Raw genomic sequence first — 9,466 nt, forward strand, 5'->3', positions numbered from 1 at the left:
CAGCTGCAAAAAGCCATCGTGTACGCGGCCTCTTCCTGGCTCTCTACTAAATATTATATTCGCTTGACGTTTTTCCGGCATACGAACAACGTGACCAGCCCACCGTAGTCTGCCGTGTTGAATAAGTTTAATAATATCCAGCCCTTTATACACCTGGTACAATTCGTGATTCATGCGACGCCGCCAGATACCGTTCTCCTGTTTACCGCCAAGTACTGTCCGCAGCACCTTACGCTCAAATACTCCGAGAGCTCTCCGATCAGCCTCTATTAACGTCCATGTCTCATGGCCGTATAAAGCCACCGGAAGAATCAGAGCAGTATACAGCGCGAGTTTTGTTTTCGTTTGCAGACTACGGGACTTAAGCTGGTTACGAAGTACGTAATAAGCCCTATTTGCAGCTGCAATACGCCTTTTCACCTCGCGGGTAACATCATTACTGCACGTCACTAATGTTCCAAGATACACAGAGTATTAAGTGTACAACGAACCCTACTTACTACAGCCCTGTCATCGTAAACGTTAATGTGATTTGAAGCCAACAAATTCCCACGCCACCGACGATGTGCACCGCTCCTTATTCCGCGTAGATCGCCACACAGCAATGTATCGGCTGTCCAACAGTACCTAGGCAGAAGCCTAACGATTGCCGAGTAGTAGCTTCTCTGAGCACGATCATCATTACCACCGTCATGACCATCATCATTGCCACCCGACGTGAGGGAGTGATAAGGATGACCAGCATGCTTGATAAGAGCGGCGAGAATATCACCCGCTCTTTAACCCTATGGAAATATCATCGCATCAACGGTGGACAGGCTGACCGGTAGCAGCTTACGAGCAGCAGCAGTAGTTCACATCATCCAGTTCACCACGAAGAACGCACGGGCAGAAGTCTCACGGTCGTTTATTTTATTAGATTTAGACTCCACTAGTGATAAGACCAATAAAGTTTGTGCATGTGACTGTTTCGTTTTATAGTTAAAAATAAAGTGTAGTTAATTTATTTAATCGACGCTAGTGTTATTCTAATTACTGGATAGAATACCAGAAGCATCTGGAAGGCTGAAGGGACCTAGGATTGAAGAAGACCGAGTGCATGCAACAAACTATCCCGTTGGTCTGGTTTCCAAGCATCATCGTCAATGTTGGGGTGTAAGATGTATTGCAATCCATTGTTGAGCTATCAAAATTAAGGTATATGGACCTCCTCCCAACATTCTGGTCCTTCGAACCGGATGAGGACCACCAGGAATTGGAACTACGGATGCTCCTAATGCTGGATTAAGGCAAGGACCGGCCATTAGAAACCCATCAACTTTGGATAGTTGGCGCCATCACACCGTAGAACAATCGTTTCCATTGAACGTTTGGAATACACAGGAGTCAATAGCGCCATCACACCGGGTAACAATCAGAGGCTTTGTTCCATTGAAGGAATCCGCACGCTTTAGGATTTAGCGTTTTCTCGATCGCCATCGCGGATGACCATCATCAGCTTGGCTTGGACTTAAGCCAAAGGGAAGTTTTGTGCAGGTTAGTGAACTCCTGCTACTGTTATATGTCCAGCTAAGCTAGGTCATTGCATCCTACTTACACCTGGTTTTTCTCTCCGTGATTTCGTGGTTCTAGATCTGGTCACAACGGTGTGACCGACGACGATACTGTGTCAACTAGCTGATTACTTCGGATTAGTCATCTGGTAACAATCGGAGAGGGTCATGGGTGAAGAAATCGCTGGCTTTTGGGACATCGAACAATCCAGTGAAATCGAATGTTATCGTCAAGCTAGTGGAAGAATTCGTCGCACGGCGTCGTAGCTAGTGGGCCTCATCGTCCATGCCATCGAACGGCATCCAAGGATAAGATTAGACGTTATTCGGTGGATACAGTAAAACGTTTCCAGCGCAGAGAGAGAGCCCTTGGTTATTTTTGCCAAGGTAAATTTAGATTAGTGTACTGCCGAAGCAAGGCAAATGATAATGCACCATTTTAATTTGGATGAAACCCTCTCTGACCGCTGAGCCCTGCTTGCCCCTTTAGGCTCCTCCATCTTTGAGAATAATTGCAATCGATTTGTATTTGAGCGGTTATGAATTTCGGTGGACATTTTGCTAATTTTGTGCAGTTATTGTTCCCTGTGGTGAGTTGCCGCAGTATATGCCTGGCCGAAGCCATCTCTTTTGGATACTACACCAATATCTCTCCTCTTCATACATATCTGATTCTGTTCGAGTTATGACGATTTGATGTGACATTTATGTGGAACTGAGCACAAGGCTGTTTGTATGACTGATTGATTGCTGGGATTTCGTAACTTGGAGCATCATTTCCTGTTTTGTCGGGTAAATTTAAGCAGTATATGCCTTGCGAAGCTAGGGTTGCACTCTGCCTACTACACAATCAAATTTCCTCTTCAATATTCCTCGTTATTCCGGAGATTTCCTGAGTTGCCATTTTCGAAGCCGAAAGTGTGACGTCATCTGGTTGCGGTTGTAGATTTTGGATTGGAGCAACATACTCGTTTCTCCGGGTAATTTAACATAGTATATGCCTGGCGAAGCTAGGCCTTTCGCAGTATACTACACCGTACCTCTCTCTTCCTAATTATCACCATTGTGACGACGGCAACATGGCACCACCTGCTGGAGCATCAACTTCCAAGGCGCCATCGATGAGGGCATTGACTGCGAGGCTGAAGGCAGCTCAACTGTCCTTTAACGACATTCAGCGGTTCACCGAGGCATTTTCTGATGCCAATACTGCTACCGATGTGGAAGTATGTATTGCAAAACTGGACGAGTTGTGGGAGAGCTACAGTGCTACCATGGTAGATATCTTCGCTCATGAAGAATACAACGAGGAAAAGACGTCGCTCGAGAAGGAACGTGCGGAATTCAGCGATCGATATTATGAGATCAAGTCCTTCCTAATGGACAAGATCAAATCGTTCCAGAAACCCCAGGTTCTGGAACAGCCCAATCGAGGTGGAGATGGGGCTTCAACAATTGTCGATCACGTACGTTTGCCGCAGATCCAGTTGCAGACGTTCAACGGGGACATCGATGAGTGGCTGAGTTTCCGCGACCTATTCACGTCGCTCATCCACTGGAAGGTGGATCTACCGGAAGTGGAAAAACTTCATTATTTGAAGGGCTGTCTTCAAGTAGAACCCAAGGCTCTTATAGATCCACTTCCCATCACAAAAGCCAATTATCAAGTGGCGTGGGATTTGCTGTTAAAGCGCTATAATAACAGCAAGCAGCTAAGGAAGCGGCAGATACAAGCTCTCTTCAAGCTGCCCACACTCGAAGGAATCAGGTGTAGAACTTCACACCCTGGTTGAAGGCTTCGAACGAATCGTGCACACACTCGACCAGGTCGTACAGCCGGACGAGTACAAGGGTCTTCTCTTTGTGAACATCCTCACATCACGATTGGATCCAGTAACGCGAAGGGGGTGGGAAGAGGTCTCATCGGCGAAGCCGCAGGACACCTTGGAGGATTTATTCGAGTTTCTGCGGCGTCGAATCCAGGTTTTGGACAGCCTTCCGGCAAAATCTACCGACACTAGGGGTGCCGGTCAAATACAGCAGTACTCGAAGGTGAAGCAATTAACGGTGAAGGCCAGCTATAGCTCTACCCAAGCGTCAAGGGGACGCTGCGTTGTCTGTTCATCAGATCACTTTCTTTACCAGTGCAACGAGTTTCATCGAATGACGGTATCGGACAGGGATAGTCTACTGAAAACTCATGGACTTTGTCGGAACTGCTTTAGGACGGGGCACCATGCCAAGGAATGCCAATCAAAATACTCCTGTAAGAACTGCAAGGGTCGGCACCATACCCTAGTATGTTTTAAGCAGGGAAAGGAGAAAGAACCCAAGGTGGCGGCAGTTGCTGGGGGCAACCAACCATTGGTACCCAAGAATCAAAGGGATTTATCCAACACCCAAGTGGCTAACGTGGCAGCCACGGAAGCTGTAGTGTCCGCTACAGCTCACCAACATCCAACACGGGTTCTTTTGGCAACAGCAGTTGTGATGATTGAGGATGACATCGTCAGGCGGCGACCAAGGTTCGGCAAAGGATTCAAGCGGTACTTCATTCGCGAGTTTCTGACTATTCCCGTGAGCTAGCATTGCTGGTTCTTCCAAGGGTCACGGTAAACCTTCCAACAACCACTATCAATACGGCTGATTGGACACTGCCGAGTGGAATGCAGTTGGCGGATCCTACATTCTTCGAGTCGAATGGGGTGGATATCGTACTTGGCATCGAGTACTTCTTCGACTTTTTCGAAACAGGCAAAAGGATTTCCTTGGGGGAACAACTTCCAACCCTTAATGAATCCGTGTTTGGCTGGGTTATCAGCGGTGGTATTTCGGTACCAACTTCCTCTCTTCACATAAGCTGTAATGTCTCCGCGTTGGATGGTTTGGATACCTTAATTGCTCGGTTTTGGTCCTGCGAGGAGGTAGAGTCAGGCACAGCTCATTCGCCTGAGGAGAAGCGATGTGAGGAGTGGTTCTCCAGTACTGTGCAGCGGAATACGAATAATGGTCGGTATACCGTTGCTCTACCAATGATGAAAGGCGCTGTGTCAAGGTTGGGTGAATCGAGAAACATAGCATTTCGACGGCTGCAAGGAACCGAGAGAAGGTTGGCAAGGGACTCATCCCTTCGAGAACAGTACGTCGGTTTTATGGAAGAATACCTCAATCTCGGACATATGGAGATGGTGGATGAGGATTCCCAAATATTAATTCGAAGGTGCTGTTTACCGCATCACCCTGTGGTGAAAGAAGTTTCAACCACAACCAAAGTTCACGTGGTTTTTGATGCCTCCTGTAAAACGTCTTCAGGAGTGTCGCTAAATGGTGTACTACTGGGGGGACCGATAGTACAGGAAGATCTCCGGTCCATAATGCTTCGATGCCGGACCAAACAGATCATGCTGGTGTTAGATGAGGATAAAATGTTCCGCCAAGTCATCGTTCGTCCCGAAGACCGCCCTATACAGTGCATACTCTGGAGAAAATCGCCATCGGAAAGTGTCCGTACGTATGAGTTGAATACGGTTACGTACGGCACAAAGCCCGCGCCGTTTTTGGCTGGACGGTGCAACAACTCGCTGTGGATGAGGAAGGACGTTTCCCTCTTGCAGCTCGTGCAACCATGGAAGACACCTCCGTGGATGACGTCATCACGGGCGCGAACGATGTTGGAACAGAAACGCAGATGCATATTCAACTGAATGCGATGCTTTCAAGAGGAGGTTTTCAACTTCGTAAATGGGCATCCAACTGTCCAGCAGCCCTACTGGGAATACCCGAGGAGAATTTAGCGATTCGCACTTCCGATGGGATCAACTTGGACCCAGATCCATCGGTAAAAACCTTGGGATTGACTTGGATTCCATCTTCGGACATTCTAAGGTTCCAGTTCACCATTCCTCCGCTGGATGGCGATAAGGTTCTTACGAAACGCAGCGTGTTATCTGTAATTGCAACTTTATTCGATCCCCTAGGACTCCTGGGAGCGGTTATCACTACGGCGAAGATTTTTATGCAGCTTTTGTGGACAATACGCGATGGAAATCATCAACCTTTAGGATGGGATCAACCACTACCTCCAACGGTGGGTGAGGAGAAGGTTCCACGAGAAACTACATCTTCTCAATCAAGCCAAGGTCAAAAGATGCGTTATCATCCCGGAAGCGGTTGCAGTTGAACTACATTGTTTCTCTGATGCCTCGGAGAAGGCTTACGGTGCTTGTCTGTATGTCTGTATGTTCGGAGCACTGATGCAGACGGAAGGGTCAAGGTTCGACTTCTTTCTTCCAAATCGAAGGTTGCTCCGTTAAAATGTCAGACCTTTCCTAGACTCGAACTTTGCGGAGCGGTAGTGGCTGCCCAGCTCTACGAAAAGGTCCGAACGTCTATCAAAACAACAGTAAGCGGCTATTTCTGGACGGATTCCACATGCGATCTACGATGGTTGCAGGCTTCCCCAACGACGTGGACCACGTTTGTCGTCAACCGTACGGCGAAAATCCAAACAATCACGGAAGGCTGTCGATGGATGCATGTTCCCGAAACGCAAAACCCGGCAGACCTAATATCCCGAGGAATACCACCTCAGGACATCCTGGAAAACCAATTTTGGTGGAGAGGTCCCACCTGGTTGGAGGATAGCTCGGATCAATAGCCACGACCACCAGGATCGGTAATATCTGAGGAGGAGGAAGAAGAAAAACGACGAACAGTAGTCACAGCAGCTGCTTCTACAGTACGCGAGTTCAACCACTAGTATTTTAGCAAGTTTTCTTCGTATACTGACATGATTCGCCGAACTGCCTATTGGTTGCGTCTGATGAAGCTACTTCGAACAACGCCAACTAGACGAAATGAAGCAGGATTCCTCACCACAGCTGAATTGAAGGAAGCAGAAGATACGTTGATTCGTCTGGTGCAGAAGGAAGTATTCGCCGCTGAATTGAAGGCAATTTCGGCGGGATGTAATGTCTCAAATAAATCTCGGCTACGTTGGTTCAATCCTTTTCTGTCCACGGACCTGCTGCTCAAACTTGGAGGACGACTCAAGCACTCATTAGAGACGGAAAATGCGAAGCATCCCGTTGTTCTCCCAGCCCGGCATCCGTTTACTCAACTACTTCTTCAACATTACCATGAACGTCTTTTCCACGCGGGGCCACAGTTAATGCTGAGCGTATTAAGAATTCGATTCTGGCCACTAGGAGGTGGGAGCGTAGTTCGGAACATCGTTCACAGATGCCATAAATGTTTCCGTTGCAAGCCCACTTCCGTGCAACAATTTATGGGAGATTTGCCGGCTTCAAGAGTCACCATATCACGCCCGTTTTCAGAAACAGGGGTTGATTACTTTGGCCCTGTGTATCTCAGACCCGTTCCGCGACGTGCCACAGTTAAGGCTTATGTGGCAGTTTTTGTCTGCCTGTGTACAAAAGCAGTTCATCTGGAGCTGGTATCTGATCTATCCACTGACAGGTTCCTACAAGCGCTTCGTCGATTTATAGCACGAAGGGGTCGAAGTACAAATATGTTCTCCGATAATGGAACGAACTTCGTTGGTGCTCGTAATAAAATGGAAGACCTGCTGAAGCTGCTGAAAGCCACGACCATAACCATGCTGTATCCAGAGAGTGTGCCACGAATGGAATCCAGTGGCATTTCATACCCCCGAGTGCCCCCCATTTCGGAGGGTTATGGGAGGCAGCCGTTCGTTCAACCGAACATCATTTACTGCGCGTAATGGGTGAATCACCGGTGGCTCCCGAGGACTACATTACACTTCTTGCTCAGGTAGAATCTTGCCTTAACTCTCGCCCCCTAACGCCTCTTTCTGATGATCCCAACGACCTTGAGCCATTGACGCCGGCGCATTTTTTGATCGGTTCATCTCTGCAGTCGATTCCGGAACCAGATTTATCAAATCTTCCAATCAATCGTCTCAATATCTTTCAAAGGAGATTGCAGGATTTTTGGAAAAGGTCTCTGCCAACTACAGGCTACGACCAAGCGTTGGCAACTAGCTGCTAAAATCGATGTCGGTAGGCTGGTAATTATCAAGGACGAAAACCAGCCTCCCATGAAGTGGAGAATGGGACGTATCAGCGAATTACATCCTGGGAGCGACGGAGTTGTGAGAGTTGTGACACTTAAAACTGCCACGGGCGCCTTGACAAGACCAGTTGAAAAGCTTTGTATCCTGCCGCTTCCAGAAAATTATGACCAGGCAAATGACAGTCATTCAGTCAATTCCATACAATAGTTAAAATTCCCTATCTACCATCCCATCCCGTCGAAGAGGGTTATTTTCTATTTTCAGAAATCCGACGAATTTCAGGGTGAGTGATGATCCAGAATGGAATTTCAGGGTGGGTGATTATCCAGAATGTTGGGAGGAGGTCCAAATACCTTAATTTTGATAGCTCAACAGTGGATTGCAATAAATCTTCCACCCCAACATTGACGATGATGCTTGGAAACCAGACCAACGGGATAGTTTGTTGCATGCACTCGGTCTTCTTCAATCCTAGGTCCCTTCAGCCTTCCAGATGCTTCTGGTATTCTATCCAGTAATTAGAATAACACTCGCGTCGATTAAATAAATTAACTACACTTTATTTTTAACTATAAAACGAAACAGTCACATGCACAAACTTTATTGGTCTTATCACTAGTGGAGTCTAAATCTAATAAAATAAACGACCGTGAGACCTTTGCCCGTGCGTTCTTCGTGGTGAACTGGATGATGTGAACTGCTGCTGCTGCTCGTAAGCTGCTATCGGTCAGCCTGTCCACCATTGATGCGATGATATTTCCATCGGTTTAAAGAGCGGGTGGCAATGATGAGGGTCATGACGATGGTAATGATGATCGTGCTCAGAGAAGCTACTATTCGGCAATCATTTGGCTTCTGCCTAGGTACTGTTGGACAGCCGATACATTGCTGTGTGGCGATCTACGCGAAATAAGGAGCGGTGCACATCGTCGGTGGCGTGGGAATTTGTTGGCTTCAAATCACATTAACGTTAACGATGACAGGGCTGTAGTAAGTAGGGTTCGTTGTACTCTTAAACATTCTTCAACCACTTCAAATTATTCACCATCCAACACCATTTCGCTACCACCACCACTATTGAACCCACGTTGATTGCCAGCGACCATGTACTTCGTTTTGCTGGTATTGATCATGAGTTCAATCCTCGCTGTCTCCCTCTTAAAAGGCACGAAAGCCTCTTCCACGGAACGGCGATCAATTCTGATAATATCGATATCGTCCGCAAATCCCAGGAGCATATGTGATTTTGTGATAATGGTACCACTTCTTTGCACACCAGCTCTCCTAATCGCTCCCTTGAGCGCTATATTGAACAGTAGATTCGAGAGTGCATCACCCTGCTTTAATCCATCTAAGGTAACAAATGACGTCGATATTTCATCCACAACCCTTACACTTGATTTCGATCCGTCCAACGTTATACGAATCAGCCGTATCAGTTTCGCCGGAAAACCATGTTCAAGCATAATTTGCCATAATACATTCCGTTTCACTGAATCGTACGCCGCCTTGAAATCAATAAACAGATGATGTGTCTGCAAGTTGTACTCCCCGAATCTATCAAAGATTTGTCTCAGGGTAAACATTTGATCCGTCGTTGATCGGCCCTTACGAAAACCTGATTGGTATTCGCCGACGAAGGACTCTTCAAGCGGTCTCAATCTGTTGAACAGAATACGGGACATAATTTTGTACGCCGATTAAGGAGGGTTATTCCTCGGTAATTGGTGCACTCCAGTCTGTGCCTTTTCTTAAAGAGAGGGCAAATGAGGCCGTCCAACCAGCTAGCAGGCAGTTCCTCGTCTTCCCATATTTTCGACATAATATGGTGCAGAACTTCATAAAGATGCTCACTGCC

At 47.2% G+C, this 9,466-nt stretch overlaps 3 protein-coding genes across 3 annotated transcripts; all 3 read left to right on the plus strand.

Moving 5' to 3' along the window:
* The first annotated feature begins 2,632 nt into the window (after positions 1–2,632).
* Positions 2,633–4,139, plus strand: LOC134223040 (uncharacterized). The gene is made up of 2 exons (XM_062702177.1): positions 2,633–3,323; positions 3,448–4,139. The coding sequence occupies exons 1-2, from the start codon at positions 2,633–2,635 to the stop codon at positions 4,137–4,139; spliced, it is 1,383 nt and encodes a 460-aa protein (XP_062558161.1).
* Positions 4,140–4,219: 80 nt separating this feature from the next.
* On the plus strand, positions 4,220–6,210 carry LOC134223041 (uncharacterized). The gene is made up of 4 exons (XM_062702179.1): positions 4,220–5,060; positions 5,168–5,502; positions 5,615–5,826; positions 5,886–6,210. Exons 1-4 carry the CDS (start codon positions 4,220–4,222, stop codon positions 6,208–6,210), a joined length of 1,713 nt encoding a protein of 570 aa, XP_062558163.1.
* A 132-nt stretch (positions 6,211–6,342) lies between these two features.
* LOC134223042 (uncharacterized) lies at positions 6,343–7,296 on the plus strand. Its single transcript, XM_062702180.1, has one exon. It carries the CDS (start codon positions 6,343–6,345, stop codon positions 7,294–7,296), a length of 954 nt encoding a protein of 317 aa, XP_062558164.1.
* Positions 7,297–9,466: the final 2,170 nt, after the last annotated feature.

This window comes from Armigeres subalbatus, chromosome 3, assembly GCF_024139115.2.
Source record: "Armigeres subalbatus isolate Guangzhou_Male chromosome 3, GZ_Asu_2, whole genome shotgun sequence".
Taxonomy (NCBI): domain Eukaryota; kingdom Metazoa; phylum Arthropoda; class Insecta; order Diptera; family Culicidae; genus Armigeres; species Armigeres subalbatus.